Source organism: Gracilinanus agilis, chromosome 1, assembly GCF_016433145.1.
Source record: "Gracilinanus agilis isolate LMUSP501 chromosome 1, AgileGrace, whole genome shotgun sequence".
Taxonomy (NCBI): domain Eukaryota; kingdom Metazoa; phylum Chordata; class Mammalia; order Didelphimorphia; family Didelphidae; genus Gracilinanus; species Gracilinanus agilis.
In genome coordinates, this window is record NC_058130.1 from 281,131,851 (window position 1) to 281,159,530 (window position 27,680).

General features: G+C 36.7%; 1 protein-coding gene across 3 annotated transcripts in view; it reads right to left on the reverse strand.

Moving 5' to 3' along the window:
- The window catches only part of CEP120 (centrosomal protein 120), a 198,614-nt gene extending 175,544 nt beyond the window's left edge, over positions 1 to 23,070 (reverse strand). For all 3 annotated transcript variants that reach the window (XM_044662080.1, XM_044662089.1, XM_044662073.1), the window contains exons 1-3: positions 23,022 to 23,070; positions 18,423 to 18,579; positions 5,416 to 5,530 (exon numbers count right to left, since the gene is read on the reverse strand). In XM_044662080.1, the coding sequence (XP_044518015.1) occupies positions 5,416 to 5,530; positions 18,423 to 18,579; positions 23,022 to 23,070 (321 nt within the window). The remainder of the gene's footprint in view (positions 1 to 5,415; positions 5,531 to 18,422; positions 18,580 to 23,021) is intronic.
- Between the last annotated feature and the right edge of the window lie 4,610 nt (positions 23,071 to 27,680).

Genomic DNA, 27,680 nt, shown 5'->3' on the forward strand with positions numbered 1-27,680 from the left:
AAGGGTCATCACTAGTAGGCTGGCCAAAGCAACCCACAAAAACAAAGACAAATACAAAATGTCCACTCATCCTGAGATCCTCTTTTACTTTAGCAATGATGGTTGTAAGAGGATTAAAAAAGAGAATAAATGTTGCCATGAATCATGCAGTTTTCTGACTATTAACTGTTGCTCTAAATGTGAACTCCTTATTCAATGACCAACAAGTCCACATACTACAAGTGGAATTGAAAGCTATTAATCTTGGAATCTTTACTATGTGGTAAGGACTGGGAAGGCAATTTGCCCAGGGTAACACATCTAGAAAGTATCTGAGGCTAGATTTAAACCCAGAACCTTTCATCTCTAGACCTAGCTCTCAATCCACTAGGCCACCTAGCTGCTCCCTGAAAACTACCAATCTTGACAGTCTCACTAAATCACAGTAGAAGAAAATAAAGAAAATAGTACCTAAAGGGAAGAAATGGCTCACAAGATCTCCTTGCAGGTGAAGATAAAGTAGTTGGTTTACTTAAACATGTACATAAGGGAATAGTATTTTATGGGATACCTGAGTATATCATTTTCCAGTGATCACAATGAACATAACTGAAAACACAACCAAAAAGTGCAATACCTGATTCAATCACCTTAGTGCAACTATCAATAATATGGAAATAGGTCTTGATCAATGATACATGTAAAACCTAGTAGAACTGCATGTCGGCAAAGGGGGGGGGGGATTGGGGGAAGAGGGAAAGAACAGAAATCATGTAACCATGGGAAAATATTCTAAATTTAAAAATAAATAAATAAATAAATATATATATATATATATATATATATATATATATCTCAAAGGCATCTTTGACAGAAATTTTAGAGGTATACAGAAAGGTTTTGCAAATGATATTCTATAGCAGACCACATCTTTACAGCCACAAAACTGCATGCCATACCAGACCCCCAAATGCTCATTATTACACTATTGATTACAAAAAAGGAAATCAAAAGACCTAAAAGAAGCTTGAAAGTTGTCTTTTAATAGCATTTCATCTAGAAGTAGCTAGTTGGTATAGTGGATAGAACTATATAGGTCCCTAAATCAGAGAGAAATGAGTTCAAATACAAAGACCCTTATTAGACTCTAGGCAAGTTACTTAACCTTTGTGCCTCAGTTTTTTAATCTGTAAAATGAAGATAGCAATAGGATCTACCTCCCAGGGTTGTTGTAAAGATCAAATGAAATAAATGTAATGTAATTAGCATAGAGCCTAGCACATAATAATCATTTTATAAACACTTAGCTATTATTTCTCCTATTTATATCACATAATTTATTTTATTTATATCACATAATTTATTTATATCACATAATATTCCTTGACAGATACAAAACCAAAGCTAACTCTTAAGACAATCCAGATTATTGGTATCATCAAGTAAAGCATACATATAATGGAGACATAAGCTCACCAAAGATGCCTGCCTTTGTTGGAAGAGGGTTTTTCCCATAGATACTGAAATCCTCCTGGTGCTCTGCAGATGAGTTACTGTGCTAATTGTTTCAATACTTCAAATACTACAGTCTCCTAAACGAGACCCATAATTACTCTCAAGAAGTCAGACATTATCTACCCTGTTCAGCTCTTCATCCACAAAAATCAAATCAACGAAGATAGCTGGTTATCCAGATCAAAATGTAGTGAGACAGGTAGCTCATAGATCCTGTTTACCAGTACACATATCTAGAACAGCAACCAGAGATGAATAATAAGCTGGGCCCATGATTTATTAAGAGGTAAACACTGAGCTAGACTATATGTGGTAAATTAAAATAGCACTTACCCCTCACCAAGCCTATCCATAAAATAAAATTCCACCTTTTAAAAATGTTATTCTGATTTTATTGTTATAGTTGTGAATTGTAGAATGCCATATTGTTCACAGAAATTTAATGGGAATATCACCTAAATAATGGAGAGACATATGGTGGGGCCTAAGTACACAAAGTGGCATAAAAATTTGTCACCCAAGAGAATAATGACTATAAAAGGAGACAGGCTAGTCACAGAGATAAAAGACCACCTATATGTCATATTGGGAAGAAGGATACTATCCTATTGTAAGGACTAAGGTACAGACAGGCTAGTAAGTACTTAATAAATGTCTGCTGCTTGACTGATGTTATAAATCCCCTGAAGTAATAAAAGTATCGACATACAGTACTATGCTCCAGCAAGTAGCAACTTCTTGTCAGCTGGACACTAATTTTGCTGGATTTTTCTTCTTTTTTAACTAGTAAAACTAACAAAATCTGAATATCCCACAAATAATCACTTATGGGTTTTACTTTGCTACTGTAATTTCCCTTTTGTATCCATCACTACCTTCAATGTATGAAACAATTTAAATTGTTTCAAAAGGCTTTCTAATGTCTATTACATGAAAGGCACTGTGCTAAGCACAGATACAAAGAAACACATGAAACAGTGCTTGCTCTAAAGATTATTTTCTAAGAGTGGAGACAATATTTATAAAGACAAATAAAATCTATATAATCTAAAGATCCTAGGATCAGATTTAGAGCTGGGAGGGACCATAAAGGTTATGTAGTCCAATCCATACATTTTGTAGAAAAGGACTAAAGAGTTTAAGAAAGAGCTGAGCTGAACCTGAAAAAACTAAGGACTCTAAGAGGTGAAGGAATAGAAATGAGACATGAGATGACTAGTAAAGGGAATAGCTAGTAAGCCAACTTAACTGAAATGCAGATTGGAGAAAAAAGGAATAGGAAATAGTCCAGGAGATATGTTTAAGCCGGATTATGAAGGGCTATAAAATGTTAAGGCTAAAAAAAAAGGGCTGTCAATAGTTTTTCTTAAAGGAAAAAGGGTTAAGGTTAGAAATCAGTTTGAGTTAGGGTTAGGATTAGAAATCGGTTTGAGTAAGAAAGTCATAGAATCAGGCCTGCACTTTATAGGATTATTTTGGCATGTATGTAGAAAATGGATTAGAAGGGAGATAGACTAAAAGCAAGGAGACTAATTAGAAGACTAAAACATTAGTTCAGTGAGAGTTGATGGATGAGGGCCTGAACTAGGGTAGTGTGTGTGTAAATGAAAATAAAGGGATGGAATCAATAAATATCATGGAGGTTTAAAAAACACATTTAGCAATTGACTGAATAGAAGGGGTAAAAGAAAAAGAAAAAGGGACAGCTAAGGGCCTCAGTGAATAAAAACCCAGGTTTAGAGATGAGCAGGCCTGGGTTCAAATCTGACCCCTGGGGAAGTCACTTAATCCCAAATTGCCTAGCTCTTACTATCTCCTGCCTTAGAACCAATACTTAGTATTGATCCTAAGACAAAAGGTAAGAGTTTTTTTTTTAAAGAAAGATAAGAAAAATGAAGAGTCAAAGGTTGAATCCAACACTGAGAATAGGAAAATTTAGAGGAGCAGATTTAGAGGAAACAATGAGTTCTGAATAGAGCATGTTGAGTCTGGGAGTAGCAATTGGGCATTTTTCTTCCCAGAATTACAATGAAAGAAGCAATCTAAGGAACACTGAAATTAATTCTTTACAGTTCTTTTATAGAGGTTGGAGTAAAAGAGGGGAAGCAGGTTTTCACTTTTAGAAAAGGGTACTGACAAAAATCTTTGACAAAAATGTTTTTGTCAAAGGAGAAAACTAAATGCCTTTTTATAAGGCAGTACAGTATGGTGCAATAGTGCTAGACCTCGTGTCAGAAACCCATCACTTAAAATCTCACCTCTGATGTTTTCTAGTTGTGTGACATTAGCAAGTCACTTCACCTCTCTATGTGGTTCTTCCTTTGTAAAACTGGGAAAACAATACTAATACTATAAATTTCTCAGGGGTGTTTGTAGAGAAAACACATTCTTAAAATTTTCTATAAAGGAAGTATTTTGAAATATCTTACTACATAATGCATCATAGCTATGTGACTTTCAAAAGACAGTGATTTCTCAACTCATTTATAAAGTCAATTAGGTATGTCTAAGGATCCTTCTAGATCTAAAAGAAGATATGGACTAAAATCTCAGAAATATCAAAAAAACGCCCAGGCAAACTAAAAATTATTTTCAGGGGATGAAAAAATGCTTGAGGGCAGAAAAATGGTATTTTACTAAAATGCTGAAAGCATGATGGAAAAGACTTTATGAATAAAAACTGAATTAAAGACTCAGAAATGCCACCAAGTCATATACTGTAAGGAAGTTAAAAGACAGAAATAATCAAAATGACCAAAGCAGCATTTTATGTGGTAGGAAAGATGGGAAACAAAAGTAAACACTTTGATAAATACAGTGATACGTGATTGGCTAAAGAAGTTATTGTACATAACGTTAATGTAATATTACTAGTTTGTAAGAAACAACAAATATGAAGAATTCAGAGAAACAAAAAAATTAATGAGAATAGATATAGAATAAAGTAAGCTGAACTAGGAAAACAATATATTTACATTGACACACAATAACTATAAAGGCATAAATGATACAAAATGATGACAAGGATATATATGAAAAGAAAAAGAAACTGAATACTGAATTATCACCAAGTTTGGTTCCAAAGAAGAGTTGGGATTATTTTTCCAATTCCTTTTTACAGTGTAGAATACTGTTCAATATGATTAAATGGGTGATTGATTTTGTTAAACTGTTTTTTCTTCTCTATATAAATCTTTGATGGAAAGGATGGCTCATTGCATAGGTTGGAGAGATACATTTGGAAATGAAAGGGATGTAAAAAACAAAAAATCAATAAAAAGTATTATTTTAAAAGGAAATAATTGGGAGATTGAATGAATGTTTTACATTTGAGTTTGGGAAAGTTCTACTCCCTTATCATCTGCTCAGATAGCTTGGTCTAACTAGGTATGGACCTATTTATATGTAATTGCTTATCAGAATACAAGTTATAGTCTTCAGACAGAATATAACTGCCTTAAGGGCAAGGCCTGCCAGTTTAATTTTATCTTTGTATTCTTAGGATGTAGTAGAGTATCTTGCATAGAACAGTTAAAAAGAAAACAAAAAAAATTGGACAATTTAAGAAAGAAAAAGCTATACACAGCTTACTTTAGGACATGGCATCTGTCTTAGGGGAAACCCATTATCCAGTTTATTTTTACATTTACTTCCATTTAGAAAGTGACAATGGCATCGCCTATAGATAAAGCAATTCTTACTTCATAAAGAATAACATCTGATAGAAGAAAATACAGAACAGGACAAATGAGCAGGGAAATACTGATATTCTCATGTTATATTTTATATATGCTTTAAAAAAAGGAAACTACATAATATAATCATATATCAAATACATTCTCTGTTTTCTGTTCTATGCATATGTACCATATGTATATGCTCATGTTTGTTGGTTTATTTAAAAAAATTTAAGTGCAATACCTGCTTTGTTTCTTGGGCAGTTCTTAAATCTAGAACAATGTACCCAATGGATTCTTTAGCTGTAGACACAGAATCCAAAGCAAAACACTGGAGCTTGATAGGTGTGCGCTGCAACCTACAACACATAAAAGATTTGTATAAGTAATTAAACAAAGTCAGTTACAAATTATTGGTTAGCATTTATTATATTCCCATAACATAAAAGGCTGTCAAATATTCAATTGTTCATTCACCAAATAAGCTGGCTATATCAAATAAATAAAATCTTCATTCTTTATATTTATATACTTTTTTGGGATAAGGATGTGTGAAGATAGGATTAACTCTCCCCTTGTCTATTTTTAGCTAATCAAATCAAGAACTCTACTTACCATTAAGTATGAGAGTTCAACCAGTCACTTACTAGAGTAAGATCAAAAACTCCAAAACCCACTGCCCTCCCCCTCCTTGGGCAGTGCTAGGCAAATTAAAAGACTGCCATTGGTATTTGTGAAGAAGGGGAAGTGACAGGAAGTGATGTGGGAAAAGAAGCATAAAAGAAGAGACCAGCATGGTCTAGCAGTCATTCCCTTCTTGGTGTTAGAAGAGGTTGGTTCCTGAGATTCCTTTCCTGGCCTGAAGGAGTCTTTTCCTGCTAGGTGAGTGACTGAGATTTCTACCTTGGCTCTGGAGGAGGCTGTGTTAGTGGAACCCTAGATGAAGACACCACTGGGACTTCTGGCTGAGGATTAAAGGGAAATCCACGTGGAGAGTCTTGGGAAAGCCCCTGCGTGAGCTGAGCAGATCGAACTTCACTGAGCCAGACTATATGGTGAAAGGCTGATAGGCTTGTTAGGAATCTGTCTCTTTATCTACATTTACACTTTCACTCTTTCCACCTCTTTGTAAATAAAAGTTGCCAAAAGTCATTATTGACTTAAGCTATAATATTTTTAAATTGAGGACCACAATATTACTTTATAACTCTCCTTAGCATAAAACCCTAAATTTAAACTTTACAGATGATAAATTGTTTCAAAACATCGGACACTCAGAAGTAAATCCTTTAAAATGTACAATCTAAACAAAAATATATAAAAGAATAATTGCAACTTTATAGTTTTGTAGTTTACCATGCATTGAAAGAAAGGGCAGGGAGGTGCTCTGAACACTATACAAAAATATTTATCTGAGTTTTGTTGTTACTTAATATCTTTAAAAAGTTATATTAATTTTCATATTACTCTTTTGCTTCACTCTGTATTGCTTTCTACTGGTCTTCATATGGTCTTTCAAATTTCTCCTAGTTATCATTCCTTCAGAGCAATAATAGTTTGTAGGGGTCAAGTAATTCATTTTATTCTACCATTCCTCAATTGCTAAGATGGTTTATTTCCAAATTTCTGCTATTGCAAATAGTTGTTCTATGAATATTTTCATACACAAAAGGTCTTTTTTTGCCAACATTAACAAGTATTAATAAAGATATAGAGAATTTTATACTTTTTCTTACATAAATTCAAATTGCATTCCCAAAATGGCTGACAACTTTGCAGCTTTGCCATCAGTGAAATAAATTAATGTATTTTTCCCCTAAATCTCTGAAAACAGTATCTGAACCCAGCCAACAGATATATGCAATATCTATATGCAATAATTGCTTGGCTAAGTAGTGATCACCACCTGAATCTGAACTTCATTATAACAATAAAAATTCCAAGTCATAGAAAGTCTTGGGCCTTTAAGTAATTGGCCTGTATGACTTGACTAACTCTGCAGCCTGTATGCCTAAGAGTGGGCTAAATAAAAGGGACAAGATGCCCTTGTTGGCTTGGTGAAGTCAATATTCAGATCAAGCTAGTGATGCTGTTAAGTTTCCTATAAATACAGTCCCATCTCAGGGAGTTTTCTGAGGCTTCCCCAGCAATTAGAGTAAAAAGCTTCCCCATTTAACTTTGAATCCCTTAAATAAAATTATTTTTACTATGAATTTGTGGATCTTACATACTGGTGTTTTCATGGAAATCTCTTATTTTTCACTTAGTGGGTTTGTCTTCCATATCTAAATCTCAGCATTCCATCATTACGGCATATGGAACTGCAATTCAGTATTTCCTTAAGTGATGTTTCTATCCATGCTGATCAAGTTTCTTCCACTTTAGGTAAAGATGTTATCTATCCTCCACATACATCTAGTTGAGTGAAACTGTTAATAAACATCACTGCAGTGTTTCCTGATTGGCTATATTAAAAAAAAAATCACACTATTGATAAGCCTATTTTACCATTTGATGTTAATTATAGCTGTCAGGTGTTTATATACACATAATTTCTAAGTAGGAAATGTAAAAAGGGAATGGGAAGATTATGGTTGGACTGGATATTTAAAGTTTGGTTGCCAGGGATCAATTACTCGATTCCAAAATAAAAGAGATCCCAAGTCAAGATGACTTTTATGGTGGTTTATTTACAATTAGGAAGGTTGAAGGTAGGGGAAATGATAGATAGAAACCCTGGCCTGGACCAGAGGCCTGAACCAAGAAGGCTTCAGAGGCCCCAGCAGAGGAGTCACAGAGGTTAATTAAACAAGGCCTCCTCTAAGAAGAGAGGCCTCCTTGAGGCTAGAGCCTCCAGAAACACCAAAGGAAAAAGGAAAGAGAGTCAGTCTAACTTACCTATGTGACAATTCAAAGGGAAGCAGTCTTGAGGTCTCACCAGAGCTCCTCCAATGCCAAGTTCAACAGGGCAAAAGCCCTTCACAGGAAGCTACCATCATATTTAAAAGATAGCAGCTTTCGTCACTTCCTGTATCCACCTCCAGTTTTACATGGACAATTGGCAGCCTCAACCCTGTTTTGGACTGCCCAGAGGGCAGTCACTTGTTTTTGATTTGTCACTTACTATCACATGTGGGTCACAGACCTCCCTCTCCCCACTTAATTCTTAGTTGGGTGGGGTGACATTATTCCCGGTGGCTAAAGTCTAAAGAATGAATGAGGGTGAGCTAATTCCATTTACACAGAAAGTACATCAGTGGTCTTCCACTCCAACTAATGTATATTCTTGTCCTATGCTTTGAGGCCAGAAAAAGGACAATTCCATATGACAGTCTTAAAAATGCCAAGTTCCTTCAAATGAGTCTGACACAGTATAAACTCAAGGGCCTTTACTATTTTGATTGCCCTTACCTGGATGCTTTCTATATTATCAATGTCCTTCCCAAAATGTGCTGCCCAGAACTGAATATAACACTCCAGATAAGGACAAGAGCAGAATAAAACAGGACTATCACCTCTTTATTCTTGAGACCACACAAATTATCAGATATCTGAAAGCAATATTTTTTTTTCTAATTGCAAATAGCATCAGGCTCTGCAAATAACAACTATATATCAATTAATCAAAATGCATTTATTAAGCACTATGTGCTAAGTAGATACAAACAAAAAGCTAAAATAGTTTTTGCAATTTTTGCCCTCAAGGAGCTCATGGAATTAGTTAACATATACATAAACAGGTATATACAAGATACTTCCAGAGTGGATAGAGGGCAGCCTTGGTAGGGAAGGCACAAGCAACTGGGTATCTGAGAAAGACCTCCCAACAAAAGGTAGCACTTGAGCTGAGTTCTAAAAGAATCTAGGGTTTCTAAGAGGTGGAAATGAAGAAGAATATCCTAGCACAAAATTGGGAGAAAGGGCACTGTAGGAGAAATATCAAGATGGTTGGATCATAAATAAGAGAAAAGTGTTAAAAAGACTAAAAAGAAAAGTTTCAGACTATGAAGAACATTAAATAGTAAGCAGAAGTTTATTTTTGATCTTAGAAATAATAGTAAGCCAGTGGTGCTAATGCAATATCAGATTATTAAGGGAATGTTTTATAAAATCAGAGAAAATAACAATATTGAAGAATAAATGATTAAGAATATTTTTGGAAGGGGCATCTAAATGGCTCAGTGAATAGAGTGCTAAGCCTAGAGAAAGGAGGGCCTGGGTTCAAATCTAAGCTCAGATACTTCCTAGCTGTATGACCCTGGACAAGTCACTTAACCCCAATTACCTACCCCTTACTGCTTTTCTGTCTTGGAACTGATACTTTTATCAATCCTAAGAAGATAAAGGTTAAAAAAAAATAAGGTAATTTGGCATTATTAGATCTTAAAGTGCATTATAAATCATTAATTTATCAATTAACTATCAAAATTATCTAAATTGGATACAAAATAGAAAAGCTGATCGATGCAAAAGGATAATCAAAAGAAAATGTACACAGCAGGATCATCTTTGAGAACCCAAGAACACAAAATACTATGGAAAAAAAGATTTGTTTAGTTAAAAATATTTTAACTACTTGTGTTAATGAATGAAGGTAAGAGACAGAAGATACAGTTTGGGAAAAAGTAGTCTTAAAAGAATTTGTGAAGGGAAGTGGTATGAAATATAGCTGGAAAGCTATAAGCAGCCATAATGTGTAGGTCCTTAAAAGGCAAAGAAGAACTACAGCCAGAGGTATGCATAAATCTTTAACAATCAACTGTCCTGCTTCCCTGCCCCCCCCACCCCAAATCCAACACACTTTTAAGTTTGATCTGCATTATTAACATTTTCTCCATCAGTTTCTTAAGACCTAATAATTAGGAAAGAAGGAAAGCAAAAGGAAAGGAGGAAGAGAAAGACACAACTAATTGAAAGCAGAATTCTAGGAAACAGCAAGGCTTTCCTAAATGAGCAATGCAAAGAAATAGAAGAAAACAATGGAATGGGAAAGACAAGGGATCTCTTCAAGAAAATTAGATATATCAAGGGAACAATTCTTGCAAAAATGGGCATGATAAAAGACAAAAATGGCAGGCACTTAACAAAAGTAGAAGAGGTTAAAAAGAGGTGGCAAGAATACACTGAAGAACTATATAAGGAAGATCCTGACATCACCAATAATCTCAATGATATACACTGGAGAATAAAATCAAGTGGGCCTTAAGAAGCACCATTAACACTTGGGCTAGTAGAGGAGATAGAATTCCAGCTGAGCTACTTAACAGTCTAAAAGATGATGCAGTTAAAGTGCTGCACTTAATATGCCAGCAAATTTGAACAAATTCAACAGTGCTTATTAGAAAAGAAAATAAGTTTATGTCCAAAAAGGGCAATGCTAAAAATATTCAAGTTATCAATCACTGCACTCACTTTCACATGCCAGCATGTTTATGCTTAAGATTCTGAAAGCTAGGCTTCAGATATGTGAAGCAAGAATTATCAGAAGAGCAGGCTCATTTTCAGACACAGAGGAACATTCACTGGATTATGGAGAAAACAAGGGAGTTCCAGAAAAAAAATCTACTTCTGCTTTATTGACTACACTAAAGCCTTTGATAGTGTGAATCACCACAAAATGTAGCAAATCCTCAGAGACGGGAGCACCAGATCATCTTACCTATCTCCTGAGGAATCTGTTTGTTGGCCAAGAAGCAATAGTCAGAACTGAACATGGTTTGATTGGCTTAAGATTGAGAAACGAATTTGACAAGGTACCTTATTTAACTTACATGTAGAATATATCATGCAAAATGCCAGGCTGGACAAATCGATAACCAGAATTAAGGTTGGCAGGAGAAATATCAACAATCTCAGATATGCAGAGAATACAATCTGATGGCAGAAAGTCAAGAAGAATTAAGAAGCTTCTTGATATGGTGAAAGCTGGTTGAAGCTTAACAAAAAAAAAAACTAAGAACTTGGCAACTAGTCCCATCTCTTCCTAGCAAGTAGGAAGAAAAAATGGAAGCAGTGTCAGATTTATATTCTTGGGCTCAAAGAGCAATGTAGACAGTGGCTGCTGTCTTGAAATTAAAAGATGCTTGCGTGGCAAATCTGGACAGCACAATAAGAATCAGAGACATCATCTTTCTGAGAAGGGTCTGTATGGTTTTGCCAGTAGCAATGTATGGCTGAGAGAACTGGACTATAAGGAAAGCTGACGGTCACAGAATTGACACTTTCAAATTGTGGTGCTGGAGAAGACTTTTGAGACTCTTGGACAACTAAGAGATCAAATAAGTCAATGCTAAAATAAATTAATTTAGACTATTCACTGGAAGGTCAAATACTAAAGATGAAGATGATATACTTTGGCCACATACTGAGAAAACAGGATTGATTGGAAAGGCCTTGATGACAAGAAAGACTGAAGTCAAAAGAAGGGTACAGTAGAAAGTTTAAAGAGATATATAGTGTCATCGAAACAACAAACATGAATTTGGTTAGACTCCAAGAGACCGTGGAGAACAGAGAGACTTGGCATGCTCTGGTTCCCGGGGTCACAGAGTGACTGAATGACTGAACAACAATTACCAGTAAATCAAGCCCTGCTTTCTGAGGTATAAATGCTCACGCTGAAAATTTAAGTCAGATTTGTTGGGACTAGTTAGCTTCCTACACAATACTGGCTATTGATAATTTGTGAATAGCTGAATGACTTGATCAGATCCATAAGATCATTTTGGCAGATGTGTCACAATGGATCAACTGGAGAAGGCAGAGACTGTGTGATAATTAATCTAATTAAGTCTACATTGCCCATCTTTAGATTTAATCACCAAAGGTGAGAGTACCTCCAATCTTGGGAGGTCCTCAGTCAGCTGAGGTCTTCGATTGAAGAGAGTGTCTGGTGACAGGCTTCTAGTTTTGGGAAGGCAACCTAAGGGAGCTTTGCTGGTTCGTGACCAAGACTGTTCCATGTGGTGAGTTTAAAGACTGAATCTTCCTGAACTTCTATTAAAAAACTTCTTTTTATAGATTCTGTGAAGTTTGCTCCATTCACCTCCAGGCCTCAGGCCCTTTAACCCTCGGCTGAGAGTTAAGACCTACCTGGATTAATTAGTGGGATAGATTCTTATTTCTTTACTTTCTCTCTTCTCAATTGTAAATAAACTTCCATAAAAGACTTGAGATTATTCTTAATTGAGGACTGATAATAGTTCAATCCTCTGGCGACCATCTTTTAATATACTGAACCCATAAAACCCCTTTTTCCCCCCTTACAACTGGAAGCAATCAATGGTTCAGTAGTTATGACTATTTTCTTAGTTTCCTTCTTTTGTAATAATAGGACCTAAGATTTTTCTAATCCTTTGATAACTTTCCCTCTTAGAGAGTATCTTGAGACTCAGTGCTTCTGAATACACAAAATTCTGTTACTGTATATGTGGAACTCCTATGTCTATACTTGATCCTATCTAGCTATACTTCCTGTCTTTGTTATTCTTGGTGTCATTTTTGTTTCCTCATGTAGCATATCGTAACATATCAGACACTGTGATACCAAATATACTGACACCAAAGTGAAATAAAGAGTCAAGTGCTTTAAATCTTTATACATACACTGCTTCCATTTTATATGTTCCTTGTTCTTCTGGTTTCATTCGTATGTCTTTTGTTCTTTCTCCACGGTTTCTTGATTTTTTTAATGAGATCATACTTTTACCATCCTCCAAAAGATTTATAAATGAATTTATGTTCTAAACCCATTTTTAAGTTTTGCATGTGGTGCTTGGATCTCACCATCCCATTGGTTCTGTGTTTTGCTCTTTGTCCCCATAGAAATTTTCAAGTGTTAAGTGTTTCTTTTACTGTGTGCTCATTTGCCCAGCCTTTTCTTGGCTGTGGACTGGGAATTCTGAAAGCTGATGATTCTGTCTTCTCTGCTGCTGTGACCTATTTTGTACTGGAACTAGGTCTTCACCACAGCAGCACAGGCTTTAAAGGGCTCAGTGCTATGGATTTCTGGGCTTCACTGTGGACTGGTGCCAGGGCTTGGGACTTCAAGGGGTGGGTCAGAGGTTCTCTTTTGTTGGTGTAGCCCACATCCCAGGATCCCGAAGGTAGCCTGTGCCCAGTCATGGAACTTGGCATAGTAGAGGTATATGTGAAGTTTTGCTTCCAGTTCCCCTTTATCTTGTGAAAATCAACTTTCTCTTTCTCTCTGTCTACCTTTCTTGTGTTCAGCGGGAGAGCCCCCTCACTCCCTCTTACTGTTGATTTTTGACTCTGTCATTTTGACATCTGTGCTTTTTAAAGATTGGTTTGGAAGGATTGTCAGAGCAGTTTCGGTTTTTGCTGCTACTAAGCTGCTACCTTGGCTCCACCCCCTCTAAACACATTTTGCCTTTACTGCCATATATATCTTATTTCTGAAGAACATAAGATTTGCTGAAAGTTCTCATTTCGTTTTGACTTTAATTTTTTAGGCTGGCATGATGCTGCTTGGCATCACTAAGTATACAGACAGCTATTTTGGAAATTCCCCATATCAGTACATCAGTACTAAGTTGTTTTCCAGTGTGTTAAAATATAACAAATTTCATGATTTATAATGCCCAGTGTCTCATGATTAAGACATCTTCTCTGTGGTCTGCAAGTCCTTGCTCTCTTATAGCTTATAAATAAATCATTCTTCCAAACCAAATTGGGGGAGGGAGAGAATCCTCCCCTCTTCTCACTTTTGCATTTAAGTTATTTAGTATCAGAGTATATGTAGATTCAATTTGGCAAGTTTTATCAGTTTTTCCTAGGATTTCTCCATTCCTTTATTCTTTCCAAGAGATGTCAGTATATCAATGGCAATTATTTTCATTATAGTCATAGGTGATGAGAAGACAGAATTAATTTTATTAAAAGATAATATACTGGGGGGCACTTGGGTAAGGAGTAAATGACTTGCAAAATGTATTTCCAGAACCAAAATATTTAACTCAAATTTGGTTTTCAAACAATCAAAAAGAAAGTTATGGGGGCAGCTGGGTAGCTCAGTGGATTGAGAGTCAGGCCTAGAGATGGGAGATCCTAGGTTCAAATCTGGCCTCAGACACTTCCCAGCTATGTGGCCCTGGGCAAGTCATTTGACCCCCATTACCCACCCTTACCACTCTTCCACCAAGGAGCCAATACACAGAAGTTAAGGGTTTAAAAAAAAAAAAAAAAGATGATATACTGATTTACTTTGAAATGCCAGTAAAAGAATTTAGATAATAGCTTCGGTAAAGAGTAAGATATATATAAATCCACAAATATGATCAGTATTTTTATATTGTACCCAGGAGGAGAAAAAAGCAGAAAGCATTCCATTTAATCTAATAACAAAATGCATTAAATGTCTGAGAGTAACATACATAAGACTCACTGAAACAGAAATATGTGAAAACATTTTCATAGAAGTAGAAGTAAATCAGTGTATAGATAGCATCTTGGTGATGTAGCAACTGAAATTAATATGCTTATTAACAGCTTTGTCAGTCAAATTACTAAAAAAAGACTTTATAGAATTAACCAAAATAAGAATTTTGTTCATATGGCAGAACAAGAATATCTAGAGAAGTAAATTTTTTTAAATAAGCAATAAAACAAACATCTTTTGGGGTGTTAAATTGAAAATTGTATAACAAAGTAAATCAGTGGAATAGATTAGATAACATCTAGAAAAATAAATTCATTGCAACAATATATATGTTTAATAAACTTGGGGACACAAGCTACTAGAAAAGGGACTCTGTGATGAGCTGCTGGAAAAACTGGAAAGCAATTTGATGCATTTAACCTAACACCTAATACCTGTATTACAATCGGCTTAATATCAGAGGGATAGACATTATAACTTGCACAAATGTAAATTTGGCAATAATTTATAATTAATCTATAAAACTTAAAAAGTATTTCATGTCCATTTTTATTTTTGGCTTGGAGAGTTGATTATTAGATTTATTGTTACCTGCATACTCCTGCTATAACTCTTCACTCCTTATAAGATAAAATACAAACTCATTAGCCTGGTAATTAAGGAACATATGAATTATGGCTACTAACCATATTTCAAAATACCACTTCCCTTTACTAATTCTCCCTTCTAGCAAAACTAGACTATTAGTTGTTTCCCAAATTATATATTTCTTGCCTTCATGCATTAAGCACAAACAGTTTCAAATGTCTAGAAGGTAATAGTCTCTTCTCCTCCTCTGCTTGTCTTCTTTCAAGTGTTATATCTTCAAGGAAGTATTGTCTGATAATCTCCACATTAGTGATCTCTCATTTCTCAATTTTCTTTGTTAATAATTTATGTTTATTTTTGTTTATGCAGAGTTCCCTCCTCCTCCCAAGAGAATGCAAACCTAGCAAGGGCCTGATGAAATGAATTTCTGAAAGACTTATAAATTCTGACAGTGTACTTTTAGAGTCACTTAGAATGCTAACTTGAATGTTTTCCATTTCAGTTTTTTCCTTGAAAAACATGATAGACCATTCAGTATACATACATTTAATACTGAAAATTTTTCAATATCTATGTTGCCATTATTTATAAACATTTCCCTGCTTTACTTTCTTAATTGCTTCTATTTATCTGAAATCTTTCATATTTAGCCAAAGAATAAGGTCTTCATTCTATCTTTGTAAGAAACTCTAGATATATTGTTTAAAACAAAAAAAAAGTAAGATTTTATTTCCTAATTTCATTCAGGTTATTCCTGTTAAATTTGGGTTGTTTGGTTTTATCCACCATTAATCCAGTAATAATTCCTTTCTTTTCACAAACACAAAAAAAGGAATCACATAGTTGGTTTTGTTTTTAACAGTCCAATCTCATATCCTATCCTCATATATAGAATGCTACCACTGCCACCCAACTCCACTTTCATATTACACACAGAAAGTTTGCCTTACTTTAATCCCATGTTACTATACATCACTCTTCTCTCCAATCATATGAAGACAGATTTCAGCATTCTATTTTTACTGACACTTTTTTAAAAAGCCTTCCCCACTTGGCTCAGAAATAATTGTGGTTAAAGAATAACTTCATTCCTACTCATCACCTTCTTTAATTTTTTACTTTGGGTATCAGTTTTTAAGAAATATTTGATTTTCCTTTCATCAGATATTTACATAAAACAAATATTTACATTGTTGCCTTAAACTTTGTAAAGCATTTTAAATACAATTATCTAATTTGAAGGTCACAATCAACCCATGAAGAAGGTATACAGGTCTTATCACTATTGAATGAATCGATGAAGAAATACTCAGAAAATTTAAGTGATTTATCTATATCAAAACCACTCAAACCTATCTGGGTATCAGTTCCTTATCTTAATTTTGGAGGGAGTTAGACACAGGACCTCTCAGAACCCTTTTAGTTCTAAATCTCAGATCCTTTTCTAGTTCTAAGTCTATGAATCTATGATCTTCCTAACTCTACCCACTATACACCTTTTTGCATTTTAGAATTGGTGTCTTCTGATATATTCCATTACTTCCCTCTGGCTGATTGAAATTCTCCCTTTGACATTAAAAATGCTCTATAATTTGATGACATTTTCTAGATAGAATTCTTCTCTGCTGGCATTATATAGATTCTATCTAACTAGAATTAGCCCCCTTTCATCCAATACTTCTATGCAAATTCATGGAAGACAATACAGACTGTATTTTTCTGGTAAATCAATAATTTTTAGTTTCTATCACTTAATTAGTTTTATTGCTTTGGTTTGTAGAGAAGCATTTTATTTTGCTAGTTTAAAATTTTGTTCTGATTTTCAATTTCTGCATTTTTCTTCATTCTACTTGAATAATTCTGCTTCTCAGACAGTCAAATGCTACCCTGACTTTTTTTACTGTCTTTTCTACAATGTCAATTCTCTTGTTCCTCTTCTTGAACTTTCCCTTTAGCAAGCTAATTTCCAACTTTAAAGATGCTAGATCTTCCTTTTTATCGCTTAATGTCACTCTAGGGTGAGTGAAGTGAGGAATGTCCTCAGCAAGTGTAGAGAGGGGGAGAGTAGTAGCCCAAGCACTCTACTCCCCTCCAGCTCTGCTGCCTATGAGCTGCCCACCTTACCCTCTGTGAACTCCAATGAGCTACTGGGCAGAGGGGTAGATGATGTAAAAAAATTTCATCAGGGGGAAGGAAGCAGCTCTGCCCAAGACCCTCTGCCTTTCTAATAACGAATACTGGGGAACGGGGGGGAGAGGCAGCAGAGTGCCCACAGAGCACATTCTGTGTGCATAGGTTTGCCATCATTGCCCTAGAGAATTATTTTTCAAAAATTTTCATTACTAAATAACTCAAAGCCTAGATAAAATATGCTATTTCCATAACATCTCTTGCAACTGACCCCTTTTCTCTACTCATATAGCTAGTTACCACAGTAGTTCAAGCTCTCATCTACATCATTGCAACAATCTCTCCAACTCTTGTCACTTTAGTCCATTTTACTTATGGCTACCAAAACAATTTTCCTTAAGCATAGATTTGACAAAGCCAGTCCCCTATTTAATTAACTCCAATGGTTCCCTACTATTTCTAGGATAAAATATAAACTTCTGTATTTAGATTTAAAACTCTTAAGAACCTGGCCTCAACCCAATTTCGATGGACGTGATTCTGCCTTCTGCCCTTTGCAATCCAGACAAACTGGTCTTGTTATTGTTCTTTATACACTGAGCTTCCACCTTCTATCTCTATACCATTGCATTGTCCTTCCCCATGCTAGAAATATCCTCCTCCTTACCTACTCATACTATCCCTCTTTCTTTCTTTAAAATACAGCTCAAGTGTCACTTTTCTGATCACATTCCCCCCAAATGCTGGCATCCTCTCTCAAATGCATTATATGCTTATACATATTTGCTGTCTCTCCAACATGAATTTAAACTCTTCTAAGAAGAGATTATTTCATCTTAGCCTAATGTCTGGTACATAAGTTAATGTTAATCAAACAGTGGTAGAGAGTTAGGAGATCTGGGTACTTTTGATTCAGCCCTATCTGAGTAACATTAAACTAGTCGTAACTTTCCTCTGTCACACGTTTCTAGTTTAAAAAAAAAAAAAGAGCTTGGATTGGAATAATACTAATTTCCCTTCTACCTCTACAATTTTATGGTTCTACAATCTAATTTAATGGGCAAATCTTCATAGTATAATCAAAATGTCTTATCTCATATTCAGGTCAGATGTTGAATTTGAACATTAATAATTACCTGTGCTGATGAAGAGCTTTTCTGTCTATTTCCCAAGCTAATTCAGTGGCGAATTCTGGTTGGTCAGTGTGGTCCACAGGATCAGTAGCCAACTGTTCTCCATCAAACTTTGCTTCTACTACAAGCATATGTTTTGCACGCTTAGGAAAATGACGCCCTGTAACAATATATGCCTACCTATTAATTATACATGCATAAAAATCATATGCTAGTCAATGTTTATTTAATTTGGAAGAATATCAGGATATATAAAAAATGGTGACAATACTGAATTTTCAAAAAGATAACATTTTATTTACATTCAAACAGGTCTTTCTTCAAATAAAAGGATTAGCAGATTTCTGAATATGCAACAAACTTGAAGAGCTCATTTATATTTGCAAACAATTCTGAAAACTTTTCAAAGTAAATGTGAGTAGAGAATTTTACATAAACTAAATTGAGCAAAGGGTTGGATAACTGGCAAAAGTTAAAATTAAAACTCTTTGGAAACTGAGAATTACTTTCCTCAATTTTCCCTCATAATTCAGCTAAAGATAAATTAGGCAAGAAATGGCAGCAATAAAATATTTTATTCAAGGAACAAATGCTGACCATTACACAAAAAAACATAAAAAAATAAGTTGAAGAAACACTTATCAATTCTTTCCTCAAACAATCTTTTTATTCATTCTCACAGATGGCACTCAAATTCCAAGTTTTTATTACCTCACTACTATATTACTGCCAACGGCCTTCCAGTTGTAACCTAACTAATGTTCTTAACACATCACTTTCATCACTATATTCCCTTGCTCAAGAATTTAGAATGACCTATTTTCCCCACTGCAAGAAATGTAATTTTCTGCAGTTTGCAGAATAATCTGGTTCCATGGTATCAATTCAAACATATTTCCTATTACTCCAAAAACATATACTCTCTGCTCTAGTCAAAGCATACCCCTGTTACTGTCCCACGAGGATACTGTCACTGCAACTTTTGATAATGCAGCCTTGCTGCTGTCATTCCCTCAATTGTCTACTTAGCCATATTCTACCTATTTACAATCCAACTCAAATCCAGTTTTGTATATCAATCCTTTCCTGATTGATCTAGCCAAGATGATCTCGCTCATCTAAATTCTGCTATTTATTTAGAGCCACTTCATATACTTTGAAATGAAACTCCTGGAAAAAACCTACCTTCATTTTCTCAGGTTCCTTGCAAAAAAGCCATTATCAACAAACTAATAAACATTTTATTAAGCACATATTACATGACAGGCGCTATGCTAATTACTTAGAGATACAAGAACTTACAATCTAATGGGAGAGACAACATGTAAACAAATAGATACAAAAAGCAAGCTATATGCAAGAAAAATAGGAAATAATTAACAGAGGAAAAGCATTAGAATTAAGAGAGATTGGGGAAAGCATGCTGGGGAAGGTAGGATTTTAATTGGGATTTAAAGGAAGTCAGGAAGGTCAGTAATCAAATAGGTTGAGAGTCAGCTAGCCAGGGATGGGCAAAGAGACAGAGAAAATGCCAGGAGCCCAGTGTCTTATTTGTGCAAGTCAGGAGGCCAGTGTCACTGGGACTGTTTCAATGAATAAGGTTTATAAAGAAGGCTAGGAGAAAAGATCTAGGTTACAAAGGGCTTTGAATGCAAACAAAGCATTTTTTCATTTGATCTAGGAGGCAATAGGGAGCCACTAGAGTTTACTAAGTGGGGGAGAGGGTGATATGATGAAGAAAATCACTTTAACGGCTGAAAGATGGATTGGAGTGAGGAAGAAAATTGAGAAAGGCTAACCCATCAGCAAATTACTACAATAATCTAGGCATGAGATGATGAGGGCATGCACTACTGTTAGCAGTATCAGAGGAGAGAAGGGGACATATTTATTACAAAGGCAAAATTGATGGGCTTTAGCAACAGATGGGACAAACAAACTGTGTGATAAGAGATAGTGAGGAGTCTAGTTTTATTAGGTGTTTCAAGTACTTATTTCTACTCTAAGCCATGTTTTTTTTTTTTTTTTAAGGTAAATTAACTGTTATTAACTACTCTTTATTTACTTCTACCATCAGTTTTCTTGAGTCACAAAAAGCATTTGCTGAATTTAGGAAGACTAAGGATACAGATGCCAAATAATATTTACAAGTAAAACTCACATTGTGACTGCTTTTTTTTTTTTAATTAAATCTCTTTAATAAGGAGACCTGAGGTGCTGGATATGTGTATGGGAAGGGCAACCACCACCCTTATCCCACATACAACTGCCACTGCCAGAATCCTTTACCACAGGAGCCAGCCTAAGTTTCCAGCCTGAAAGATGATCTGCTTTGCCTCTTCATCCTGAGGAACATGGAACCTTCCCATATGACTATCAGCTGAAACCTTCCATATGTGTTGTCTCCCCCCATTAGAATATATGATCTTTGAGATCAGGGAAGGTCTCACTTTTCAATTTGTATCCACAAATACAGTGCCTTATAATGGTATGTTCAATAAATGCTGTTCTCATTCATTCATTAATTCCTGACTTGCCTGATACATCAGCTTTAAACTGTTGAATCCAATGCCCCTTTTTGTCTCAAATGAGCTCTCTGTGGCTTTCAACACTGTCTAAAACCACTAAGTACTAGGTACTCTTTCCTACCTTGAGTTCTGTGACAATGATCTCTTTATTTTTCTCCTGACCACTCCTCACTGAAACAATCTCCTGGTCCCATCCACTAAGTATTATATCCTCTCTCTTAAGACTCTCTATAGATAAAAAAGCAGATACCCAAGTTTTATTTTTTCTCCTGAACTCCTACCCATACCAGATGTCTATTGGATACCTGCAACTAGATTCTAATCATTCCAACTCAAAAAAGCCCAAACAGGAATAATCCCTTCCCAAAACAACCAGGTCATTTCTGTTGACAGCAACACAATTCTAAACAGCCTCTGCAGGTTTTCGACCTTCACTCTTAAACCTCTTCAACCCCCATAATCCAATTACCATTGATTTTCATTTGTACAGCCTGTACTGAGGGTTAGATTTTCATCACAATTTAGATTTTCAATAATTTCTCACCTATATTACTGCAATAATACTGGTTTCCCTGCCTATGGTTTCTTCAAACTATCTTCCAGTTACCAAACTGATATTACTAAAGCACAGCTTTGATCAAATCACACCCCCACCTCCAACTCCCAAATTCTTCACTAGATCCCTATTACCTTTAATATAAAATACAAAATCTTTAACCAGACATTTAAAGTCTTTCAGTGTAGTATCTACCCATCTTTCCAGTCTCCTTTCCAAACTAGTTCACTAGACATTTCCTGTACCTGACAATTCTACCTCAGTCCACCAGTAATCTGAGGTTAAAAGTCATACCCGTAGTTCTCTATCTCCAACAGTGCAACAATGCAATGAGCAATGTAAATATTACCGGCTGGTTGGTTCAAGTGATTAAAAATAATTTGCAGAAAATACATCTTATAACTTGAAATAAACAATGTCCTCAATACAATTAAGATTATTCATTATCTAATCCTCTCTAATTGGATATGCATCTTTTCCTTCAAATTTTACTTGATTTGAAATGCTTTTTTTCATTTTTTCCTCCAGAAACATGATTTTTTTTCAGTAAACTCTTTTAAAAAATTCTACACAGCACTCACATCTTACAAAAGAAATCAAATGCATAAGTATTTTTAAATCTACCAAATTTTCCATCTAGTCTTGAAAAGAGGGGTTCCATTACTAATTGTTCAAACTGCCCAGCAAAATTTGGCATTTTGCAGTGCTAAAACATACAACCTAGAGAGAAGTTGAAGAAAATGAACCTTTAAGAGTCTGTTGTTAACAAAAATTAAAATGTTGTCCTTAAAAAAAAAAAGGCACTAGTTGCTACCAATTAAAACTCTTTAGTAGCAGCTGGATGGTACAATGGATATTGGAGTCAGGATCATTTGAGAAAACTTTTCCTTCATTCTCTTTAATTCTCCTGCCTTCCTGTTGATTATTTCCAATGTGTCTTCTATATTGCCTGTGGTACATAGATGTTTGCCTGTTGTCACTTTTGAGGGTGAAGACAGCCTTTTTACCTTTCTTAATATTCCTAGCATTTAGTACAGTTTCAAGCATAAGTAGGTGCTTAAAAAAAAATGTTTATTGACTGACTTCAAATTCAGCTTCGTTTGCTCGCTAGCTAAGTGCAGTTACTTACTCTTTCTGTCTGCCAGTCTCCCTGCGGGTGGGGTAATAGCATCTCTCTCCCAAGTTGTTTGTGAAGATCAAATGAGACCACATTTGGGGGGGGGGGGGGGAAGGGGGAAGGAAAAAAAAAAGCTTTGCACACCTTTAAGAGCTACTTAAGTGCCTGGCTCTTATTATTATTACTACCAGATGTCCTAGGGATTATATCTCATATGGAATCATAATTCCGTAGTTTATTAGATTGCTGTTTCTAAAGTCTGAAATATGTGCAGCCACATACAGCCAGAGCCTCACTGCTCCTTTAAAATTTAAAGAGCAGCCGAGACAAAAGGGTCCTTCCCCGCCAGCTGTCACGGTAACAAGGGGCCTGGGGAGACGGGACCTGGAAAGGCTACTTACCTTCCAGGATGGAGACCACGATCAACAGCTGATCGGACTTGGAGACCATTTTTGCTTCTTGTTCCAAGAAGGAGAAAGAGATCTTGAATGATAATAGGCCTGGATCAGAGGGGTTGGGAGGGGGACCTGGGTTCCACCGAAGACCCCAGCCCGAAGGTCGGAACTCTCTTTTCCGCCCTGGCCGCCGCCTGTCTCCGGGAGTCCTGGCCGGCTTCTCAGCAGGCTGCGCCCGCCGGCTCGGCCGTAGCCGCTCCTCGGCTCCCTCGCCCCCTCCGGGGTTCCTAGTGCCGGACACTCTCTTTCATCCCTTCCGCTCCTAGAAGGATGCTACGCTGAAAGCGGCTGCGCTGAAAGCAGCTTCCGCCTGGCGGGCCGTTAAAGGACCAAAACGGCTCCGGCTTAGCCGGGCGGGGCCTTTGGCCGCAGGCGTATCCACTTTTCAAACCTCCCGGCAGGACTCCCGCGATCTCTCCCGCGGTAGCCGCCTCTTTGGCCGCCTGGCTTCCGCCTAGCAACCGGGCCTCTGGGCCTAGCGTCCCAAAGCGGGAGGCTGGAGGACAAAAGGTAATAGAGATGAGATCAGCAGGGGGCTAGAGCGCCACGATCCCGCCTCAATGACAGCTTTTTTCATTTGACGGTAGACCAGGACAATGGGGGTGGGGTGGGAGGGGAGGAACGGTTGGGAAAAATAGGTTGTGAATTATTTCGCAGCTTCCCTTTCCAGTGAACTGGGGGAAATACGGCTGATTTGTCCTCCGCCTGTTTGCGCAGGCGCACTGATGAAATTCCTTAGTTGAAAGGTCTCTTTTTCGTTTCCGTCCTCGGAGTTTGTATTGTTCTCCGACTAGGAATGAGCTCCCCAGGGCGAGGAGAAAGAATCTCCTTAAAAGAAATTATAAAGTTTAGCATAAGCAGAAATCCTTTTTTTTTTTTTTTAAATTTCTAAGATCTCCTAACCAATGTTGCAGATAGGCATCCTTAAGACTTTTATTAATAAGGATATGTTCTTAAATTTAAAGTTTAAAGGGACTTTTAGGGTCCTTGGAATTCTTGGTTTACTGACGAGGAATCGGAGGCACAGAGAAGTTAAATGACTTACTCAGGATCACACAAGTATTAATTGTTTAGGCAAGATTGCGGACACAGGTAATCCAGTGACACTGCCTTCCGATTGTTCCAACTACTGTACACCGGGATCCTCTCTGGGTTCCGGACGTTTTCTGTGCCTACTAAACCCCTTCCTTCCCACCTCCCATTCCTGACTTTAACAGCTTCCTTTAAGTTCCAATTAAAATCTCAACTTTTGCTGGAAACCTTCCCCAACCCCTCTTAATTCTAGAATATTCCCTCGGATAATTATTTTCTATTTAAACATAGCTTTTTATTTAATATGTATATTTTAAATTATTATTAAATTTAATTGTAATGAAATATGTATTTAAGTATAGGCTGTCTGTATGTAGCTTTTTTTTTTGTATTTATGTGTTGTCTCCTCCATTAGATTATAAGAGGGCAGGGACTGTCTTTTGCCCCTTTTTTTTCAGAGCCTTAGCACTGTGCTGAATTCAAAGTCCATCATTCTATCCACTATAGAGGGAGGGAGAGGGAGAAGGGAGAGAGGAGACAGGAGAGATTGAGATTGAGATTTCCATTATTCTATCAGTCACTACATAAGCCTAACAACTTTTTCAACTTTTAGAAATAACAAAAGAACAAATAAATTAAGTTAATAAATACAGGACCATTCCTGGGGCTGGTGCACACACCCTTTCTCTGTAAAGGACCTCAAAGCTTTGCCCCCAGATGTATAAACAAGGTTCAGCAGTCAGGGAGCCTGCTGCTCTCTAAAGGGAGGAATCAGCCTTTTCTAAATCTCTAACTCTAATTCTTTATATCTCTGTCCCAAAGCCCCAGAGAGAATAACTTAAAACTTGGATTTGGTTGCTTACTAGGGTCTCTTCAAAAAGGAAAGGACAATATAGATATGGTTTAGGAAGGCTATTTACATCGCAAAAAAAATTCTTGGAATACAAAATATGAATATTCATTGCCAATAACTTAAATATGAAGCAGAATTTCATAACTACTAGACTATTATACTCTCCTGAGAAAATAAACACATCAAAACATAAGCTGTTGAGTAGGCATTTCACCTTCACAGGTTGTATACATGGAATAAAAAACCCCAAAAGGCTGTCCCTGGTAAGCCAAGCCAAGCATTGAGCTCATCTTTTGGTCAGGGGTCATCTTCCAAAAAACATTGTAGTAGCTGTAGGCAGAGACCTTCTATAGAACAGTGGTTACTAACAGTGGCACCCAGAATACCCTAATCTCTCAAACTCACAAAGTTTTCAACAAGGCTGATAATGACCACCTTGGTATCCCTTCTTTTGTCACCTAAGTTCAGGCAGAGAAACTCAAAACAGAAGAGATAATAGGGTCTTGAGATGCCAACTTGGGCTCACCTTGACAAGAACTGAGTGGTCCTCTGTGAGCAGTCTTTTGGAAGTAGACACTCCTTCCCTAACTCCTCCCAGGAAGTCTCTGAGAGAAGGAATTCCAAGTCACAAGAAAAAGTAGAGAAAGAAGGAGAGGGCATAAGCTGTCTTGGTCTTAAAACCAACACAATTCTGAACATCACACAATCCTGATGGAAGGAAGGTATGAATGCAGAGTATGAGAACCATTTATAATGAGATTGCTTTGTGAGGAATAAGTGGAGGGTTATATTGTAACAGTATGGTCTTAGGGCATAGTCACCTAAAATGAATCTGTTAGGAAGAGACTGTGTAAATTATGGGCTGCCATATTCTGTATTCCAGAGAGAATGTTTTTGGAATTCCCTAGAAAAAAAGTTCCCTAATTTGGTTATTCAGGTTCAAGAGAAGGATGGGAGAAAGTAGCAGTTACATCTCATGCTGGAAAAGCATCTCAAATTGAATGAGATTGGTTCTGTCATGGGGGCCCACTGTAAAAAAGCTAATGGCTTGATAAAAGGAATTAAATAAGTTAAAATCGTATAAAGATAAATCATGATCATACATTAAGTCTATGTCTATGTCTATGTCTAAAACTTAAATTGAAGGAATAGGCCAGTAATAGAAGATTTAGAAAACCAAGGAGTTATCAGAAAGGCACAATCCCCATTTAATACCCCATCTTACTAGTAAGGAAAAAAAAAAGAAAATTAGGCAAATAAGGTTGACATGGTTATTATTTTATTCAAGAACTTAAGGACTATAAATAAATTTTCTAATTCCAATGGCTCTGGTTGTTCCTATTCCTGTTTTTATTATAACTTGTATTTCTGACCATGTGATACTTTGCAGTAATCAATGTGTAATCAATCGAACTTTCTTTTCCATTCCATTAGTTGAAGAATGTAAATTCTTATTTGTCTTTCCTTATGAGGAGTCTATATATATGGCAACCCCAAGGGTTCCATAATTCATCTACTGTCTTTTCTAGACCTTTGTAGGAGAATTTAAAGTTGTTTATTGCACCAAGAGTTTTTTATTCAAAATATAGATGATTTGTTTATAACTTCTGAAACTAAAGAACAAAATAAAATCAATACATTTGCTTTGTTTAAGTTCTTAATTATATAAGGACACAAGGCATCTTTGGACAAGCTGTAGTATTGCCTGTCAAAAGATAAAATAGATAGGATGTGTCCTTTCATAAGAAGGAAGGAAGGAATTGCCCTCCACAACTGAACCAGTTCTAAGAATGAGGTTTCTCCATTCAAAGAAACAGTTGCACCATTTGGGTAGGCTTTGCAAACAGTGGATTCCTACCTTTGCTAAAATTGCTGGGCCTTTAATTTTGATGCTGCATGATAATTCCCCTAATTCCTTGTAACAGGAAGAATAATCTGAATAGGACTTTTTAACCCTGAAGGCAGCCATTGCATCCCCTATAGTTATAGAGAGAGGCAATTTTAATAAAACTTTCTATTTGTTTTAATATGAGAGAGAAGGGGTGGCAAGTAGAATCTTCATTCAAAAATTAAGGCCAGAGGTTCCGGGTTAAGATGGCGGCAGAGTAAGAAGCAGCTCTTAACCTCTCCTCACCGAAACACAAAAACTCCTCGAGGGGACATAAAAACAAGTCCAGACGAACGGAGGAACCCCACAACAGGGCACAGCGTGGAAGGTACGTGGAATCGAGACATTTCCATGCTATAAAGGGGTGAAACAGCTCTCACTAAATCGCGAGCTGAGCAACCACCCCACCCGCACCCCCTCCACACACAACATCTATAGCGCTGAAGCCAGCTAAAAAGAAATAGAGCAAGTTTGGGGCACCCATCGAGTCATTGGCAGCTCCGGGGCCTGTTCCTGAGAGCAGCAAGATTTAGGACCCCAATAAGCCAAAGAACGCACGCAAAATCTGAGCGCGGGAGCAGAGAGTGGACGCCGGGCGCAGAGCGCGGGCTGAGAGCACAGGCACCAGCGGAGGCGTGGGTGGAGGCAGACACAGCCAGGAACTAAAGCTCTGAAAACCTGAGTGGGGAACCAGTGCAGACGGGTATACGACTGTGGAAGCAGCGCCCTGAGACTTGTAAAGGAACCTCCTGCAGAGGATCAAGCAAGGGAGTCCACCAGGGGGCTTGACCTTGGAAAAAACCAGAACTCAGACCTCAGGAGCCAATAGAAC